At 30.9% G+C, this 21,433-nt stretch overlaps 2 protein-coding genes across 2 annotated transcripts in view; both read left to right on the top strand.

Moving 5' to 3' along the window:
• The first annotated feature begins 5,364 nt into the window (after positions 1 to 5,364).
• LOC145934299 (uncharacterized) overlaps positions 5,365 to 21,433 on the top strand; it is a 31,243-nt gene continuing 15,174 nt past the window's right edge. Inside the window, exons 1-2 of the mRNA XM_083034661.1 lie at positions 5,365 to 5,731; positions 5,809 to 5,997. Coding sequence (XP_082890787.1) covers positions 5,662 to 5,731; positions 5,809 to 5,997 — 259 coding nt within the window. The 5' untranslated portion in view covers positions 5,365 to 5,661. The remainder of the gene's footprint in view (positions 5,732 to 5,808; positions 5,998 to 21,433) is intronic.
• LOC145933390 (uncharacterized) lies at positions 8,928 to 15,284 on the top strand. Its single transcript, XM_083033054.1, has 8 exons — positions 8,928 to 9,207; positions 10,375 to 10,531; positions 13,291 to 13,683; positions 13,785 to 14,068; positions 14,280 to 14,321; positions 14,400 to 14,538; positions 14,740 to 14,905; positions 14,997 to 15,284. The coding sequence occupies exons 4-8, from the start codon at positions 14,028 to 14,030 to the stop codon at positions 15,047 to 15,049; spliced, it is 441 nt and encodes a 146-aa protein (XP_082889180.1). The 5' UTR covers positions 8,928 to 9,207; positions 10,375 to 10,531; positions 13,291 to 13,683; positions 13,785 to 14,027; the 3' UTR covers positions 15,050 to 15,284.

The following is a 21,433-nucleotide window of genomic DNA, read 5'->3' as shown; positions in this document are numbered from 1 at the left end:
CGAGTTGAGAACCAAACCGATGAGTCAGACAAGGACCAATAATCCATCGCTCTGGCTTTGTCTCACCAACGATGAGCGTCTCGTGGACTCGTGCGGCGGCAGGCACGAGATTTCGCCTCTCGCGCGTAGCGTTCCACGTAATTCGAGGACAAAATTTTATGACGTTAAACTTTGGGCAATATATAAAAAATTAAATATATTAAATGTAAGGTGTAAGATCAGATTATAAGTTGAATAAAAATTATATCCAGTTTTTTGAGTACATTAAAAAAATTGTTTTTTGAAAGTGTATATTAAAAAAAATTGTTGAATTAATTTTGTTTTAGATGAATAAATATTCTAATTTGCATAAATAATAAAAAAAAAGTGCGAGTGACGGGAATTGAACCCCACTCGTAGTACGTACACTTAAGTCCGTGGTTATCACGTTACTGATTGTGAGTCGGATTCGATTCCCGTCACTCGCATTTCTTTTTATTATTTATGCAAATTAGAATATTTATTCATGTAAAACAAATTTAATTCAACAATTTTTTAATTTGCACTTTCAATAAAGCGTTTTATTATTTGTTTCATTTTGTATTAAATATAATGTGTCAAATCAGATTATAAGTTGAATAAAAATTATATCCAGTTTTTTGAGTACATTAATAAAATTGTTTTTTGAAAATGTATATTAAAAAAAATTGTTGAATTAATTTTGTTTTACATGAATAAATATTCTAATTTGCATAAATAATAAAAAAAAATGCGAGTGACGGGAATCGAACCTGACTCACAATCAGTAACGTGATAACCACGGACTTAAGTGTACGTACTACGAGTGGGGTTCAATTCCCGTCACTCGCACTTTTTTTTAATTATTTATGCAAATTAGAATATTTATTCATCTAAAACAAAATTAATTCAACAATTTTTTTTAATATACACTTTCAAAAAACAATTTTTTTAATGTACTCAAAAAACTGGATATAATTTTTATTCAACTTATAATCTGATTTTACACCTTATATTTAATATATTTAATTTTTTATATATTGCCCAAAGTTTAACGTCATAAAATTTTGTCCTCGAATTACGTGGAACGCTACGCGCGAGAGGCGAAATCTCGTGCCTGCCGCCGCACGAGTCCACGAGACGCTCATCGTTGGTGAGACAAAGCCAGAGCGATGGATTGTTGGTCCTTGTCTGACTCGGTTTGGTTCTCAACTCGGTTCTTATCCGAGTAGTTCAGATATGAACCATATCACGGATTCGAACCATTTCTACGTTTTTTACCGAGCGTAACGACGTAGTTCATGTCCACTTTGTCAGGGGGCGCATCAGTACACGCGTCCGCTAGATCGCGGTGGCCGCTCTCAGGTTTCTCTCTGGCTGAACTAGCATGGAGGAATTTTCGAAAAGTGCGACAGAATGCCAAGCCTAAATGTAGTTTATTAATGCTCCGCAAGGTTGCGCTTTTGCCTCACGGGACTCACACGTACACGGTGGACTTCTGTGTTAGTCCACTGACGAGGTACTATTAAAGACCGACAGCCCTGGGTAAATTTTCGTGTCTACCAAGTGGGCTCGGTGGGCCCGGAGGTAATTGGAGGATGATGACATTACCGACCGGTTTGATCTGTACAGAGGATAACAACTAAGAACAGTTTACCCAGTTTACCCTTCCAAATCATATTACACATATATCATATATACATATATATATATATATATATATATATATATAATATTATACACATTATTTTTGAAATGACATATAGGAAATGTAACAAATTTAAAAGCCAAATTTCTCTCTCTTTCTCTCTCTCTTTCTCTTTTTCTTCTTTTCTTCTTTCATATCTCGTAAACAAGCATTGAAATCTCTCTCGAGGTTTAATATTTCTTATTTTACTTTTCTGGCTTGTTTTATTTATGTGACAAATGGCTTTTGTTTGTACTAAATTTTTTATATTTTTTATTTTATATTTTTGAATGTAATTTTATTAGATTAATAAGATTTTTGCGATTAAAATGACATCAATTATAACATAAATTGCATAATTTTTCACTGAACAAGTAATTCAAATTACATATTTAATTAAAAATTATCCGATTTATGTCGTGTTTGGTGTCATTTTAATCGCTAAAATTTCATTAATCCATTAAAATTATTTTTAAACCGATAAAATGCAAATTAAAAGTTTTAGTTTTTATTTAAAAGATATTTACATTCGTGAATTTATTGTAGATAAGGAAAGGTTCTCGATGTCGTCGAAGGCAGAGCGAGAACGAATAAAGAGCGAGCGAGATGACGTATCATCAAAGAGTTCCGAAGTCTCTTTCCTTATCTACAATAAATTCACGAATGTAAATATCTTTTAAATAAAAACTAAAACTTTTAATTTGCATTTTATCGGTTTAAAAATAATTTTAATGGATTAATGAAATTTTAGCGATTAAAATGACACCAAACACGACATAAATCGGATAATTTTTAATTAAATATGTAATTTGAATTACTTGTTCAGTGAAAAATTATCCAATTTATGTTATAATTGATGTCATTTTAATCGCAAAAATCTTATTAATCTAATAAAATTACATTCAAAAATATCAAATAGAAAATATAAAAAATGTAATACAAACAAAAGCCATTTGTCATATAAATAAAACAAGCCAGAAAAGTAAAATAAGTAATATTAAACCTCGGGAGAGATTTCAATGCTTGTTTACGAGATATGAAAGAAGAAAAGAAGAAAATAAAGAGAAAGAGAGAGAGAGAGAGAGAAATTTGGCTTTTAAATTTGTTACATTTCCTATGTCATTTCCATAATAATGTGTATAATAATATATATATAATATCTGAAATGACGTGGAAAATGTGTGTATATATATATATATATATATTATAAATTTAAGAGCTAAATTTTTCTTTTTAAAAAATACTATGAATAAATGTTTTTATTATTTGAAAAGAAACATCGTCATTTCGAAATATATACATGTACGATATATATTTAAATAATTATATACATATATAAATATTTCGTATATACTCGTATATACATATATATACTCTAAAATGATTTTTTTTTTTAATTGCATTTCTCGTGTTACTATATACATGTATTATTTTATCATCTCTTACAATTAGATTTAGTTACTATTTCTCACTCCGGCCGCAATATTACTGAGAGGGCGCTAGTACACAGCACTCTTTTTCCAGTCACACTAACTCCCGTAAGACCATCGGTCTTTAATAGTACCTCGTCAGTGGTTAGTCATTCTCTATCCTTCTTGCTCCCCATCCTGCAATCCACGGTCTTGTATACAGGTCTGGAAACTCCGATGGTGGGGGTAGGTCGCTTATTGAAGCAGTTTCATTCGCTTTGCCGCCACGAGGCGAGGATCGTTGCGATCGGGTAATGTTAGCAAACATAATCAACAAATTATAATGAGTCCGTTCAGTCCACGGTCGTGGTTCAGTCCGTTGTCGTCGTTTAGTTTTTTTGAAATATTTGGCGATGACGAAGCCGTGTGCTGTGCTTACATGCCAAACGGGTAACAAAAGCGATAAATCAAAACGTTCTGTATTTCGCTAAAGGACGTTGAACAATTAAAAAAATGGACAGAAGTCATTCCTGGGATCGTCGAACTGAAGCCGACGCACGTGATATGTGACAAGCATTTCGAAGATAAATACATTATTCGCGAATGGATTAAACGAGACGAGAGTGGACGCGTTATTGCACAGGTTCGTTAATGAAATAAATTTAATGACTAGTATGTGAAAGCGTAAATAATATCACATTTTCTTTCATTGAAGGCCCCATATAAGTATCCGCAGCTTAGTAAGCTTGCCCTGATAAAAAAAATCGATAGAAAACAACAGAAAACGATTATATCGTTTTTAATCGTAGTTATAAATCGAAATTTAACGAAAGAATATCGTAAATGTATGATTGATTCTCTAGCGTTTCCTTTCGTAAGTATCCTATTAATATGTTATCGTTTCTGAGAAGCCTTCATTTGCGCACAGTACAATTGCACACGTTGCAATTGCACACCGTGCTATTAGACACATAAAGTTGCGCATAGTTCTTTTGCCCACAGTTCTTTTACGCACCGTTCGTTTGCACACCGTGCAATTGGACACGAAAATGCGCGACACATGCTCTATTCACACACACACACACACACACACGGGAGGGTGCAAGGGGGGCCTTCGGCCCCCCTCCCGCATCCACCCCGCCGGTAGGGGTGCCTACCAGCACGGTGCGCAAAAGAACAGTGGGCAAAAGAACTGTACGCAAAAGAACTGTGGGCAAAAGAACTGTGCGCAACTTTATGTGTCTAATAGCACGGTGTGCAATTGCAACGTGTGCAATTGTACTGTGCGCAAGTGAGCTCTCCCATCGTTTCTTATCATTTCTTTTCGTTAACCCATACAGCATTGAATGATTGTAGAAACATATTGCATAGATCTAACATTATAATATTGCATGTGAGTTGTGAAATATTCCTGCAATATTACTGCAAGAATGTGGCAACAGTAAAATTTCCGCTTTTAAAAAAATTACAATGTAATGCTATGGTATTATTACGGTGCAATATATTAAAAATAATATTAAATAAAACTTTTTATTTCGATATATTACGCGCTTTCATCATTATGTTTACTTATAGTAATTTAATGTAGTAAAATATATATATTTCTCTCTATAATTATTAACTTTAAATTAAGTAAATTCTAGTTTATGCTAATGTTATAAAACATTATTGATGTTATAACATCAAGCGTTAAATCTAGCATTTACTCGACATTTTAAATAAGTTAAGAGACAATTGTATTACCTTTAGTCTTAGAGCTAATTTCATCAACTTTATATAATTCTCCTGACTAAAACTTAAGTACGAGATAGATAGTGAATCGCGCGTCGCATAGCGGTAAATGAAGGAACTAACGATTTGACTGAATACTATTTTTTTATAATATTTTTGGAATGTTGCTGTAAGATTTCTCATAAAATATTAGTTATATGTTTCTATAATGTCCCTACAGTATTACAATGCAATTTGCAAGATGTAATATTACTGCAATGTAATTGCAATGTACTGTTTTTGCAAATCGTATCGGTTCCTATTGTTTTCTATCGATTTTTTATCAGGGATGTTTTCTGTTGTAACTTTACGATAATACATTTATAAAATACGTTTTCAATTGTTTATGGTTGATGCATGATTAAAAATTATAGGTTTTTTCGTAATTGTTAAAAAACTTAAAACTTTTTTTATTGTAAATATACAATTGATTACGAATAGATTTTCAATCATTTTTTCTTGATAAATTCCAATAAAACAATAAAAAACAATATATCACAATAAGAATTTTATCGTATTCTAACGACTAAATCCGCTTTTAACAGAGAATGAAAGAAAACGATAAAAAACGATAACATTTCTTTCGAAATCTAAAAAGTAAAACAATAAGATACGATAAGAAACGATAAGATTTTCTACAGATCGTATCGGTTCCTATTGTTTTCTATCGATTTTTTTTATCAGGGTGCTATACCAACAAGATTCTCAAACGATGAGACAAACAATGAAGCCGTTTACTCAACTGAATCGTCTTCTTTGGTGAGCCCTGTTATCAATTCTGTACATCGTGATGGGGCTATGCCCGTTGAGTCTCCGGTTAACCAGTCAACTGAAGGGACTGTGATTACAGACACCCCTCACATGCAAGGTATGTGTTGCAAGGTTAAAGCAAGAAATATAATGAGATATAGCCATAGAATTATATATTTTCTTTTTTATATACAGATGTTGCATGCATTCAATTGCCAATTTCAAAAGATGGACAATCGCTTATCGCAATGAAAGTAGCTGATATTGGTTCAACAACAATGAAGACTTCAACTTTAGATCCGCATACTGAAATTGCTTCAGCGCCACTGTCCAAATGTCAAGCACAGGACAAACTTTTTCACATTCATTCCATGTTCAGCGAACGTGAGTTACCAAAACTTTTTACTGCATACATTAGTAAATCGTACAATAATAAATCAAAAGTGCTTAAAGCATTTGTATTCATACACACAAATATTCTTGCAAACTGTAAAAAATTATCGAAATTGACAAACCAATAAAGCATCTCTTATATGCTTATATAAGCATGTATATAAGCATGTATATAAGCATGCTTATAATTTCACGTCAATTACAATAAAAAAAAATATTTTTTAAATTTATGTCTGCTAACTATACGCTCAATTTATTTTAATTAATTATAAATAAACTACTATTTCCTAAACTATGAGAATCTATTCCTAAATTTGCCCAAATGATTCCCAAGCGATTGGTATAATAGAAAATAAGAAATCTCTAATTCGTCTGCTAACTATATGGAGGTGCGACCTACCTCCACCACTGAAAGTTGGACGAGTTGCAAGACCTGTATACACGACCGTGCTGCAATCTCTCCTCTTTCTCAAACTAACGAGCATCTTGTGATTGCAATGCCATCTATAGGTATCTACAGGTACTATTGCTGGGCCTCGGTTTGGGTCGCATAGCGCAAACACACAGTTCGGCCTCCTTATCTCTATTCTTCATGCTATTAGCAGTCCAGAGGTATATAGTCAAAGGTTACTATATTATATGTGTAAATCTTTGACTATAGAAACCTGGATTGCTAGCCTCCCCCGCCTCTTTTACTCTACAAAAAGATATAATGGACATCCCTAATAATGATTTAGCTCCGCCTCTTGCCCAAAAAGCGGGAAATTCAAATGTAAAATATCGGAGAATAAGCAGAGATTAAATAAAGACATCACTATTTATTATCACAGACTTTATTAAAAAGAAAGAAATATAAATTTATATTGAAATATAATATATTTTATAAATATAAAATAAACATAATGTAACGTTTTAAAAAATGTTTGTATTATATTAATCAAGTTTAAACAAACTTTATATAAATACGTTTTAAAAAATGTTTGTATTATATTAATCAAGTTTAAACAAACTTTATATAAATACATCATTCTTTTTTAAATAAAATCGAGGAATGGTTTAATTGTTCCCTCGAATTATACAACTATCACGTTATTTTATTACTATATTTAGTATGTTTATAATATATATATATATATATATATATATATATATATATAAAGAGTTATATAATTATTATAATATATAGGTATAAAAAAAAATTATAAATACTTTTATTTCATGTACTACAATTATAAAATAATACTTTAGAAAATATTCGAGTTAGAATCGCATAAATTCATAATATACCCAAAAAATTGTAAGCTGGTACCATTGTCTTCATGTTGACGCTTATATTTTGAAGTATTGCACTTTTCCACAAAACAATATAACGACCCATTTTTTCTTTTAATTTCACGAAATAAAGCCTACGGCACACGGTACGATTTTTCGTACTGGATTTGATAAGATTTAGTAAGATATTAGAAATGCTGCATTCTGATTGGTGCATTTTTAGTATGTTACTAAATCTTATCAGATCCAGTACGAAAAATCGTACCGTGTGCCGTAGGCTTAAATTACTGCAACGCAGCTGACAGACACTCTGACCACAGTATATTTATATACAGTAGGGACACACAGCGTCGGAACCTTTGATCTTTTTCAGCTGACCTTTCAGCAGTCCGCCATGTCTTTAGGTTGCAACACCGTATCAATATTTTTGTTGTACCCATTACTATAATATTAAAATAATTTTGCGCGAAATATTTTCGATATATTATTTTATAGTCATTTTTTCTGAATAAAAATTAAATATTGCATAAAACGCGAAATCAAAATGATAGTATTGTAGTTTTACAGATTATATTTTACTATAAATGTAATCACAGTAATGGAGTTATTGGGTTCTTTATGTTGAACGGGATTGGCATGACTTATAAAAATGGTCGCTTACGATACGCAAACAAATCTGCGCGGCTGATTTGAGAACAAAGGACTGTCCCTACTGTATGTGAGTATACTGTGCTCTGACTCTGGCAATCTGTTATATGCACAGATGTCTATACTAAACCTAGATCGCTAACTCTGTCAAAAAAGCTGAGGCCAGCCGGATTTCCGATTTCGGTCATGACACCTTACAACAAAATGGCAGCGATGCATCTGTGTTAGTACATATATGATATCTTATATACAAAATTGACAGTCTGTGTGTTTGTGTTAATGCATATATGATATTCGGCGATACCATGGCAACGGCCATTTTGTTGTAAGGTGTCATAGCTGAAACCGACACAGCTTTTCATACGTCAAAACCCAAAGTTAGCGATTTAGGTTTAGTATAGACATCTGTGGTTATATGACGTCATGATATTTTAGTTCTTGGGTAAGGGCACCGACGAGATATTATTAAAGACCGATGATCTTACGGGAGTGACGCTCTAACAAACGTTCTAATTAGCATATTCGTGACCAACAAACGATTCCGCATCGATTGAGCCTCTGCAAAACTTAAATAATCTAAATTAAAAGCCGAGGGCTAACTTCACGGTTATTTTCCTAGAAAATTATCAAATATCGTTTTTTGCTTTTATTTAAGAAACGACGATCTAACAAACGTTCTAATTAGCATATTCGTGACCAACAAACGATTCCGCATCGATTGAGCCTCTGCAAAACTTAAATAGGATCAAAATAAAAAACCGGAGGCTAACTTCACGGTCAATTTTAATTTTTATTTTGCAGCGCGAGCCTAATCTAACAAACGTTCTAATTAATCTAACAATCACCTACAAACAACTTACAAACGATTAAAAAAAAAAAAAACTTAAAAAGTCAAAATTGGGGGGCCAAGTTCACGGAGCTATTTGGTAGAGACAGAAATTTACCCAGGGTTGACCGTCTTTACTAGTACCTAGTCGGTGATAAGGGCCATAGTGGTGCTGTTGTTCCTATGTTTATTACATGTAAATTTTGTTGGGTGCTTTCCAGCTATGTACACAGGCGACACTGTGTAACACAGTGTACGACTCGGTGCTTTCCAACTACGACACAAGTCGACACAAGCGTACACAGCTAAAATGCTGTGTACGACTGTGTCATCGCTCCATAGCTACCAACATTTTTATATTTGTTACCCAGATAACCAAGCATGCTAGCATGCCGTGCTCAGCACATCATGCAATCAATATGCAGTCCCTGTGTCATCTTGTACCGATAAAGCAGGTAACGCTTGCATGGTACTGTCACAGCATGCTATTTAAATTTTGCATCACGTGTTGTCATTCTGCAAACACACAATGCAAAAATAATTGCGAAAAAAAAGAACGACGTTCACGTGGAAACATAATTAATATTGTATATATTATATATACGACGTGTGTTAATTATATATAATTTAAAAGATTTTATTTTATTTCAAAAGGTAAGGAATTTATTCATATATTTTAAATTATATTAAAATTAGAATTCCGAGTTTGGCAGCTTTGAAGAATATATATATATTTTTTTTATATATAAAAGATTTTAGGTTTCATTAAACGTGCGTCGATTGCAAAAGATAACCTAAATATATCTATATTATTTTATAATTTAATATATATGTATCCGAAACACGTTCAGAGGACATCCAGAGGATGTTAGGATGTCCTTTTGGATATGCTGTGCTGTTAGGGAATAAGATAATATTATTATATTATTGGCTCTTATTGTCTTTGATTTATTTGAAAATTAATTAAAATCAATAAAATTAATTAATTATAATTAATAATAAATTATTATTAATAAATAAATTATTTATTATTATTATTATTTTTATTATTTATTATTAATTACTTATTATTTCTTATTAATAAATTAAAATTAATTAGATAAATTGATAAATAAATAAAAAATTAAATAAATAGCTAAATAAATAGATATGTAATTAAATAAACAAATAAATAAAAATGACTAACGTGTTAAGAATTTAAAGGCTCTATTTTAAATAGAGAGTTTTTGCAATACCGTCTTTTAGATACGGTGAACGCTAAAGTCACGTTATTTCGATCGAAGTCATAACGTCCACGTTAATTATGAACTTTATTCACTCAAAAATAACGTCACACGTTATCTGGATAGCGTTATGCGTTACGGTGAAAGATGCGCATGCGCAGTTTGTCTTTTTCGATCGAAATAACGTGACTTTAGCGTTCACCGTATCTAAAAGACGGTATTGCAAAAACTCTCTAATATATATTTAGAAATAAATAAATCTACATTTAATAATAAAATTAATCTATATATATATAATATAATCTAGAAATTTATTAATTAATTAATAAGTAAATCTCTTTTATTTGATAGGATTTGAAACACAGTATTTAAATAAAGTATTTATTTATTTATTTTCAGGTTGATTATTTTACTTATTTGGGTGGATTAAACCCTACTGATTGCACTGCCATTTATTTTTAAGCAAAAATAATCGAAAAAACGACGTTCACGGAGACATAACTATGTCGTGTATTATTAATATAATTTATTATAAATAAGATTATTTTATTTTAAGGTAAGAAAAATTTATTCGTATATTTTAAATTACATTAATAAATTAGAATTTCGAGTTTGGCTAATTTTCAAGAATATATATTTTTTATAATAAAGATTTTAGGTTTATTAAACGTTAATTGCAAAGAATTAACCTTATATATATATATATATATATATATACTTAATAATATAAATACTACGATCAAAAAGAATAAAATAAAATTAGTACATTTGAAGGTACAAAATAAGAAAAATTACAAAATGTATAAGTTGCGTAAAATGCGTTCTCGCAAAATTTTATATAACGTTTCAAAAGAATACAAACGAAAACTAGAACGTTCAATTCGTGCTTCACATCAAGAAATAATAAACGAAAGATCTGATCTTGCAAAGATAAACGAAAAATATATCTGTGAAAAGGAACAATATTATAAATATTGTATATACAATATACTAAATTGAATGATCCGCCTAATTTTTCTGTAATGCAAGAATTTGAAATTGTAAATCTTGACGATTCCTCTGTAACAAATTGTAATATAACTGATCAATTTGATAGTTTAAATAATACTTCAGATCTGACAACTGCTGTGAGAGAGTCTGAAGGAGTCTGAAGACATTACCGAAGAATTTTTAATTCCTAAAGAAATAAGTTTCAAGGAACAACTGGCTTCTGTCTTTGTAAAAACAAATATTACTCATGTCCAAGCCAAAGAGATTTTAAAACTTCTTAAAACTCATCCTTGTTTTTTAAATCTCCCGAGATATCCAAGAACAATTTTAAATTCTTCTCGCACATCATGTTGTATTAATGAAATTGCTGGAGGACATTATTTGCATTTAGGTTTTGAAGAGGGAATTAAATCAATTCTAGAAAAAACTTCTTTGGATATGATTCCTAATAATCTGGAAATTGATTTTCATATAGATGGTGTATCTTTATATAATGTAAGTCATATTCAATTGTATCCTATACAAATTAGAGTCGCTAATCTTGATCAAAGTAAGCCAGAAGTCGTAGGTATTTGGAAAGGATTGTCGAAACCTACAAGTGCGGTAGATCTATTAAAACCATTGGTTGATGATGTATTAAAAATTAAAAATAATGGAATTATTTTTAATGGAAGAAAGCTAACGTTCTGTCTTCGTTGTTTTATTGCTGATGCTGTGGCCCGAGCTTTTATATTAGGTCATCAAGGTCACAAATCTAGAGCACCATGTTCGAAATGTTGAATCACAGGAGAAAGTATTCGTCAAGGTGTCATGGTATATAGCGGTATTGAGAATAGATTGAGAACAAATGAGGAATACAATATATGTTTAGATGGCGAGCATCATCACGAAGGCGAATCTTCTATGGCACGTCTTTCAATGGAGAGATTTGGTAAAACAAACTGTATTTGATTACATGCATTTAGTTTGTATCGGTGTAATGGAAAAAATATTTCTCGCTGTTATTGATGGAAAATACGCTTCCTCTGCAAAACTCTCATCTTCTTCAATAAAAATTATTTCTAATAGATTAGAGCTTGCCAAACAATTCCCAGGTAGAACATAAAACTCATAATGACATCATGATGACGTCAGTTAAAAGTGATTTTGGAAAAAATTTTGTATACCTATATTACAGTTATTTGTTTATTGTTCACACATATTCTAACAATTATTCAAGCAACATAAACTTTTTAAAAGTCATATAATGCAATTATTTTATATTAAGGGAATTTAAATCTAATGATTACTTTTGTCATCTTTAAATCATTTTTGAATCATTTTTGTCCAGATAACTTTTAAGTGATGAATAAAATCATGATGATGTCATTATGACGTCATTATGAGTTTTATGTTCTACCTGGGTTATGTCCCAGGGAGTTTGCAAGAAAATCGATTAATATATCCAAACATCGTTCATTCAAAGCAAACAGAATATCGTCAAATTCTATTGTATACTGGTCCTGTTATTTTCCTTGAACTCATGAATGAAGCCATGTATTTACATTTTCTATTATTACATTCTGCAATTCGCATTTTAGTAGATGTTATTTCTTGTAGGAATACAATAATGATTGATAAGGCGGAAATGATGTTAAAAATTTTTGTTAAAAGAGCTGCAGAACATTATGGTGTGGAATTTCTTTCATACAACATTCATGGTTTGTTACATTTGTCTGATGATGTAAGAAATTATGGTCCTTTAGATTCTTTTTCGGCCTTTCCGTATGAAAACAATATGACATATTTTAGAAAAATGTGCAGAAAGCCAAACCAGCATTTGCAACAGATAGCTAATAGGCGTTGTGAAGAAAAAAAAATACGTATCACTTATTCTTTAATTAAAAATTCCGTAGAAGTTTCAGGTGTACGTAAGAATAGATCCATATTAAAAATTGGTTCTAAATGCTATTTTCAATATCGTAATTTACTTTACAAAAAATTTTTTTTATCATTAAATGGAAGAGACGATACATTAATTCTCGAAGATTCAAGTATTTGCATTCTTCAAAATATTATAAAAGATGATCAGAAATATTATTTAATAGTAAAAAAATTTAATGAAATAGAAAATTTCTTTCACACTTTAGTGCAATCTTCTGAAATAGGAATTTTTCAGTGTTCATTACTTTCTGATGAGTTGATAATAAATCTCGATCAAGTTGTTGGTAAATGTTTCAAACTTCTTCTTTGTGACAACATAAATCAAACTCGAAATTCTGATTATATAGTTGCAACAATTTTATCTTCTTGTCATTAATATTATATATAATTTTCCTTCGTTAGTATCCTCGAAATGAATAAAAAAAATTCTCGTCTGATAGGGACAATTGAAAAAAAGCAAAGTATGACAAACTTGATTAATGATTTGGGTAACACAAGTTACATGTTTGGAGCACAAAATGCAGAAAGTGACATGACGTCACAATCATCATCTCATTCTCCATCAATATTTCGTTCTAATTCATCTATAAAAAAATTAACAGAAAAAAAATTATTTTGACAAATCGTAATAAATTACAATTAACAAAACGACAAGGAGATGAAATAGCTGATCGAAACGCTTTGAGATTAGTGCAATATGAACCAAAAAATAATCACGATAGAACAATTTCTCAGTCTAAATTTAAAACAATTAATAATCAGAAAGATATTTTATTGGAAAAGCAGACATCACAGGTAAAAAAAATAAATATCTTAATAAATTATATTACAAATTATATTATAAATTATATTACTAATTATGTGTTTAATTAAAGCTATTTTATGATTTTTTCCAGTATTGCAGAAATACAGAAATAAATAATAAAAAATCTTCAATTAGAAGCCCTAATATAAAACAGTTATATAATAAAAAGCAACTTGTAAATAATCCCGCCTCAACACTAAAGAATACATCATCGGATATTTTGACTTCAACTAACAGAAGCCCTTCATGTATAGTAAAACAATACACCCCAAAACAACTTTTTAATAAAACCTCAACACCCCAATGTTCTTCGGATAATTTAAATATTTCAACAATGTTACGAAATATTATTAATATTTGTCAAGAATCATTTCAGTAAGTAACATTAAATATAAAAATTAAAAAACAATATGTAACATTTATACAATTAATATTTAATAATTAATATTACAATTATACAATTAAATATTTAATAATTACATTTAATATTTTAATTATATATTTAGTTATCATAATTACTATTTCATATTTTATTATTTACATAATATATAATTTACTTTTTAATTCTTGTTTATTATTTTTGCAGAAAAGTGAATCAATGCCTAGATATAATAGAACAGAAACAAAAGTACTTTTTTACAGCAAAAGTTGTTAATATTCTTTAATATATATTTCTTACATTATATGATTATTATTATATTTACAGTGCAAACCATACGATGTTGATGCAATTAACTAAATCCAGAAATAGAAGAGTACAAAAAATGCCTGAATGTATTCCTTTCAAATCCATTGACAATTTTTTAGAGTTTGATAACGTTGAAAGTGAAATATATGATGAAGTTGTAAGTATCTAAATTAATAAGTTTTATTTTGTTAATATGAAAATGTAAATCATTTTTCTAATCAAAAAGCTACATTTGCTGGTTTATAACAGTATAAGAAATAAATAGATAAATAAATAAATAAATAAATAAATAAATAAATAAAAAAGAATTATAGAATATAGAATTTTTTAATCACAAAATATTTATATTTACTTTTAGGTTGATTATTTTACTTATTTGGGTGGATTAAATCCCACTGACTGCGCTGCCATTTATTTTAAGAATGCCTTTGATAATGTAGAAGAAATTTCGGTACATATGACCTGGCATGGTACAAAACACTTGAAATCGTTAAAAAATACTCGTTTTGCACAGGCTTGTGAAGGTAAATATATTATTAAATAAAATATTTTATATATGTATTATGAATTAAAAATTTATATTATAAAATAAAATATATTTGTAAACGCTATTAGTAATAATACACACTTTCAAAAACCGAAACGTGATGAGTTTGAGGATGCTATGATTAAAGCTTTATAAAGTACAAAAGAACGTTTTCGCCGCCAACAAAAACGATCTCTCGAAGAAAACGAAGAAAACGAAGAAAATATTGAAGAAAATAGAAGAAAAAGAATACATAAAAATCAAGAAAATGTGAATAATAATTATAATAACGAGCAATTTCATTATAATGATGATGAACAACAAGTTTATGATGAGCAACAAATTGATGAGCAAGAAGATAATAATCATCAGGATGAAGATGTAAGTGATAATGATTATTTTTCAGATGAAGACATGTTCGCAGACAATTAATATTAAATAATTCATATAATATTTATTATATTAAGTTTTTTTTAAGTTTAAAAATTACATTTAGTTTCTTTTTACAAATAATAAAAAATGGTTAAGATAAAATGTTCAATATATTTTAAATTGTTTTGAAAAATGATGAATGTTAAAGTTATATATATGAATGAGTTTAAATTAAAGAATTATAGAATTATTAACTGCTATATATATAAATATAAATATAAGTTTTAACATTAAAAATAAAAATAGATATATAGTTTAATATAAAACACTGTTAATTTATATATATTAGATATATATAATTTGTTCATAAAATAATATAAAACTATTTTCAATAAAAATAATATTTATTAATCAGTTTTTGTCTTTATTGTAGCAATTATTAATAATTAAAAAAAATTAATATAAGAATCTTCTTTGGAAAAAAATTTACGTGTCTGCACAATGTTAACAATTTGATGTTTAAAAAGCTTGCATAATGCTCGCACAGCATGTTGAACACGGTGTGCCGTCACTGTGCTTTTCAGGTGCGAAGTTAGGTGGATATCTCAATGATAGCATGCTATTACACGCGTGCATGTATTATGCGGCCATCGTGCAAACATTAGGTTATCTGGGTATCATTATTTTATTTTCTATGGATTGGTATCCGTAGGTGATCTCTGTATATATACCCAGATAGCAAAATGTTAGCAGCATGTCGGCAGAAGAACAGCAGATCTAATCATGACTTTACAGCAGATTCCTATCCACTGTGTCCGCAATTGATGATATTCTGCTAGCATAGTTAGTAAGCAAAATCTGACAGCAGATTGTCGGCAGAAACCGAGCAGATCTGCACATATAGTTTGATGGCAGATTGGCGGCAGAAACCGAGCAGATCTGTCAAACGCAATCTAATAGCAGATTGGCGGCAGAAATCGAGCAGGATCTGCAGTTCCTTGCCATTTGAACATATAAGTATAATCAAATTCAATATTTTTCGATGAATATAACAGATGCATAAGACGTGTTATCCGCTACTTATAATTTTTTTTTCATAAATATGATATTTAATGTATAACATATTATATTGTATGTAGTTATATCTCACATAGCAAATAAATATTCAATTTAATCTATTAATTAAATTAATAAAATAAATTGTAAAAATAATTAAATTTATAATTTATAAAATTTAAGATATAATTTATATGAGAATTAAATTCTGGTTTATGCTTTAAATAGAAAGTAAATGGATAATTTTTCATGTATATCCTATTGATTCTAATAAGTTTAATATTCTCATGTTAGACTTGTCAGATATCAAAAATTAAACTGATAGAAAAATATACTTTTGATCTTTTATTAATAGCCACGACTTGCAGACTTTATATCTATTTTTAACAGAAATTTGATTGCGAGAAAATACATCACATAGCGGTAGGTGAAGGAACTATTAAATAACTGCAAAATGCAGATCCTGTTGTCAATTTGCCATCAGATTGTGCGCGCGCAAATCTTGCTCGATTTCTGTCGTCAATCTGACACCAAACTGCGTTGCGCAAATCCTGCTCGGTTTCTACTACCAATCTGCTATGATAATTCTATACAAATCCTGCTTGATTTCTGCTACTGACTTGCTGCCAAATTATGTCAGCAGATTTTATAACATTTCTGCCAACGTTCTGCTATCATTATCTGATATAACAAGTTTTGTATAAAATCTGCAGTTTTTTTGCAAAAATATATAGCACACAGTTTTAATACATGCTCTTGACAGATTTGGCTATCTGGGTACTTAGCAGACAAATTTAATATTTCTTATTTTTATTTATTATGCAATCGTTAAAAAATTGTTTGGGCAAGTTTAGGAATATAGTCTCATATAGTTTAAGAAATAAATTTTTATTTATAATTAATTTAAATTAATTGAGCGTATAGTTAGCAGATATAATTTTAAAAATTTTAATATTGCAATTGTTGAAAATTTATTTGGGCAAGTTTAGAAGAATATATGTATACTACGTTTACACGAGTGTTACTTCTGTAGTAACTTACTCAAATTATCGTAAGTACACTCGCGTAAACGTAGTAATAGTCTCATAGTTTAAGAAATAATTATTTTATTTATAATTAAGAAAATTAATTAAGCGTATAGTTAGCAGACATAATTAACAAACTTTTAATATTGCAATCATTAAAAACTTATTTAGGCAAGTTTAGGAATATAGTCTTATAGTTTAAAAAATAATTATTTTATTTATAATTAATAAAAATTAATTAAGCATATAATTAGGAAGCATAATTTAAAAAAAAATTAATATTGCAATCGTTGAAAAATTGTTTAAGCAAGTTTAAGAATATAATCTCATGTTATATAATTTAAGAAATAATTATTTTATTTGTAATTAATGAAAATTAATAGACCATATAGTTAGAAGATATATAGTTAAAAATTCTTAAATTGAATAGATGCTTACGCGCGTTTTTTTCTTTCAATCGCTCTTTGCACGAAACTAATTATGTAATTTGAATAATTATAGAAAAAAACTTAATTTTATTAATTTTTTATAACAATTTATAATTTACATAATTTTATCAGTTTTTTTTAGTCTCTTCTATATATCTGCTAAATAAATTTATTCATAACAAAATGTTGTTACAAAATATTTTTACAACGAAAATATCTACTGCGATTTTTAATTATTACAAATTGTTAAACATAATTGTACATATACATCGGTAAATTTAGTGACAAATATTGTAAAGTACTCTGGTGGTGTGTGAAATGAAATAGCTAAATAGCATTCCAGCTACAAGGCGACACTGTGTAACACCACAGATTAATAGACAGATAGCCAAAGGTCTGAAAAAGGCAAGACCGGCATTTCCGTGCGACACACTTTGCCCCTTACCGACACACTTTGCCCCTGGTTCGAGTCCGTGCTAAACTCCGTTAACTTTATCAAAAGATTTTGCCCCTGGTTCGAGTCCGTGCTAAACTCCGTTAACTTTACCAAAAAACTTTGCCCCTGCACCCCTATTCTGTAACTTTTTAACAATACTTTCAATCAAGGAGAGATCGCGATTGACTCTTTACCGATTTTGATCTCCTTTTTTATGGTGAATCTGTATTGAATTTAAGTTGATCCGTGTTCAAGCTTTTCATTCAATGCGCCTTGTAAGTAATATTTTTTTTTTTTATACTGGATACTTAGAGAAATTTTCATGTTTGTTATAAGGCCTAAAGAAAGACACAGTTTTGATTAGTACCGCTGGCGCAGTGGGAGAGCACAAGAGTAGTAACTGTGGCGATCCCAGGTTCAAAACTTGGGATTGCATAACTTTTTTGTTTTTTATTATTTTTATGTATATGTTATATGTATAATTTATTACGTAGACATAAATATTCGGTATATATTTATTGTTTTTTAGATACGCATATATCTTCTTATATATTTAAAATGTATAAAATAATCATAATATAAATAAAATATTTTTACAGAGAAATATTTTTAGAAATATTTTAATTTTTTAAAAATTCATACACTTTTTAAATTTTTAATCCAAATGTTTTCCGTAAGTTATGAAAAGTGTGTATTCTAACATTATTAGATTATTTAAGAAAATTTAAAAAATGTATAAATTTTTAAAAAGTAAAAATATTTCTAAAAATATTTCTCTGTAAAAATATTTTATTTATATTATGATTATTTTATACATTTTAAATATATAAGAAGATATATGCGTATCTAAAAAACAATAAATATATGCCGAATATTTATGTCTACGTAATAAATAATACATATAACATATACATATAAAATAATAAAAAACAAAAAAAAATTATGCCATCCTTCTCCAAGTCCACATCTCGAAAGCGTCTATGCGGCGACGGTCAGCCCGTTTGACAGTCCGAGTTTCAGAGGCATATAGGAACACGGAAAAGACCAGCGACTGAACCAGTGACATCCTGGTGGTTTTGGTAATATTCTTGTCGCGCCATATTTTGGTTAGTTTTGTGGCTGATCGTGCTTGTTGGATGCGTTGGCGGATCTCATTTTCACAGCCATCTGAGTTTTCAATCAAGGAGCCGAGATATACGAAGTTCTGGACTACCTGGCATCGACCCACTGACGTTGTATCGCCATGATTGTCGCGCTCCCTGTCAACAATCATCACTTTGGTCTTCTTATAGTTGATACTAAGACCGTATGCCGCACTTGTTTGTTCTAGGGTGTCCAGTAGGGTCTGTAGTTCCTCTTGCGAGGCGGCGAGAAGGGTAGTGTCATCCGCAAATCTTAGATTAGATATCCTGACACTGCCGACAGTCACTCCACCTTGCCAATTATCAAGTACCTGTCGCATGACGAATTCGGAATAGATGTTATATAGTAAGGGCGACAACACACAGCCCTGACGAACACCTTTACTTGTTGTGGTCTTGCAGGATAGGTTTCCGTCGATTCTTACGTATGCAGTATTAGATTCGTAGAGCTGCTGGATAATAGATATCAATGAGGTGGGACTCCCATAATGAGAAGAACTTCCCACAGTTTAGACCACTTCACGTTGTCAAAAGCTTTGGAGTAATCCACAAAGCATATATAGACCGGGAAGTAATGCTCTCTAGCCTTTTCGATAATCTGCCTCAGATTCAGGATCTGTTCGCGTGTGCCGCGTCCCTTAACGAAACCTGCTTGCTCTGGAGGTATCTGCCAGCCGAGGAAGCTCTCCAAGCGCGATTGTAAGATGTATAGCAATACCTTGCTTGAGTGGGAAATCAATGAGAGCAAGCGATAATTGTCATGGTTTGCAGGTGGGCCTTTTTTATGGAGTGGGATGAAGATTGAAGTTTTCCACTCGTCTGGCCAACTACCAGAGGACCAAATCCTTCGGCAGATAGCATATAGGGCGCACATACCATCATCGCCCAAGTATTTCAAAGTTTCAGCAGAGAGAGCATCGATGCCAAGAGCTTCATCGGTCTTCAGCTTCTTCACAGCATACTCCACCTCTGAGCGAAGAATCTCCGGCTCGTCCCCATATCCCGGTAGGGGAACCTGGATACCGATATCAGTGTAGAGGTCCTCACAATATTTGCGCCATGTTTCAATAACCTCATCCAAGTTAGTGATGAGATTTCCATTGGCACTTTTAATGGACCACGTTTTTCACCTGGAGCGTTATCATTAGCGTGGTTTTGCACCTCTCTGCATATTCCCTGTAAAATGGAGTTCTTATCACGTCTACATAGCGTTTGAATTTGGCGTGTTAGCTGCCTATATTGGTTTTGTTTTGTATCCGAATTCAGTCCAAATATCTTAAGCTCTTTGCGTGCATCGACAGCGGATAGTGTTGCAAATGTGATCCATGGTTGTTTAGGTTTAGGTTGTATGGCTCGCTTTGGTTGAGTTGTCTTCGCAGCTTGAATGAGGGTATTTTTGAAAGTGAGCCACATGTCATTCGAGGAGGTTTCCCCTTCTATGTTGTTATCCTTGAAAAGTCGAGAGCATTCTGTTTGAAACAAAGCAGGATCAGAGATCCACTGAGGATTTTTGCCTGGATCGTGGGCATATTTTAAGTTTTAGACGGAGTTTGCAGAGTAGAAGTTGATGGTCTGAGCCGCAATCAGAGCCTGGCAGAGTCTTACAAAGACTGATTGATGACATCCACCGTCGTTTTACCATAATGTAATCGATCTGGTTGCGATGTCGTCCACCAGGTGACGTCCATGTATAAAGACGTCGTGGGTGTTGTGCAAACATGGTGTTAGCAATTGCGAAGTCGTTGTCGAACTAGAGCAAGCGCTGTCCTCTCTCATTCGTGGCACCCAGACCGTATTTGCCTATATATGTCCGAAGTTGTTCATCTACTTCCATTTGGCCAATTTTAGAGTTAAGATCCCCGATAACAAGAACCATATCGCGACCAGATAGAGTCTCGAGTGTGGATTCAAGGGCGCTATAGAAGGATTCTATTGTTTCATCGTCAGAGTTAGAGGTGGGAGCATACACCTGTACAAGGTTAAGAGGTGTAGGGGTCGCATTGATGCGTAAGGTTATTATCCTTTCATTGATAGTTGTAACCGAGAATAGCTCCTGTGTGGGCCCTT

This window comes from Prenolepis imparis, unplaced genomic scaffold, assembly GCF_030444845.1.
Source record: "Prenolepis imparis isolate NDT839.2.m4 unplaced genomic scaffold, iyPreImpa1.0 SCAF_3, whole genome shotgun sequence".
Taxonomy (NCBI): domain Eukaryota; kingdom Metazoa; phylum Arthropoda; class Insecta; order Hymenoptera; family Formicidae; genus Prenolepis; species Prenolepis imparis.
The sequence above is the reverse complement of the archived record's forward strand: the minus strand, read 5'-3'. Positions and strand labels throughout refer to the sequence as shown.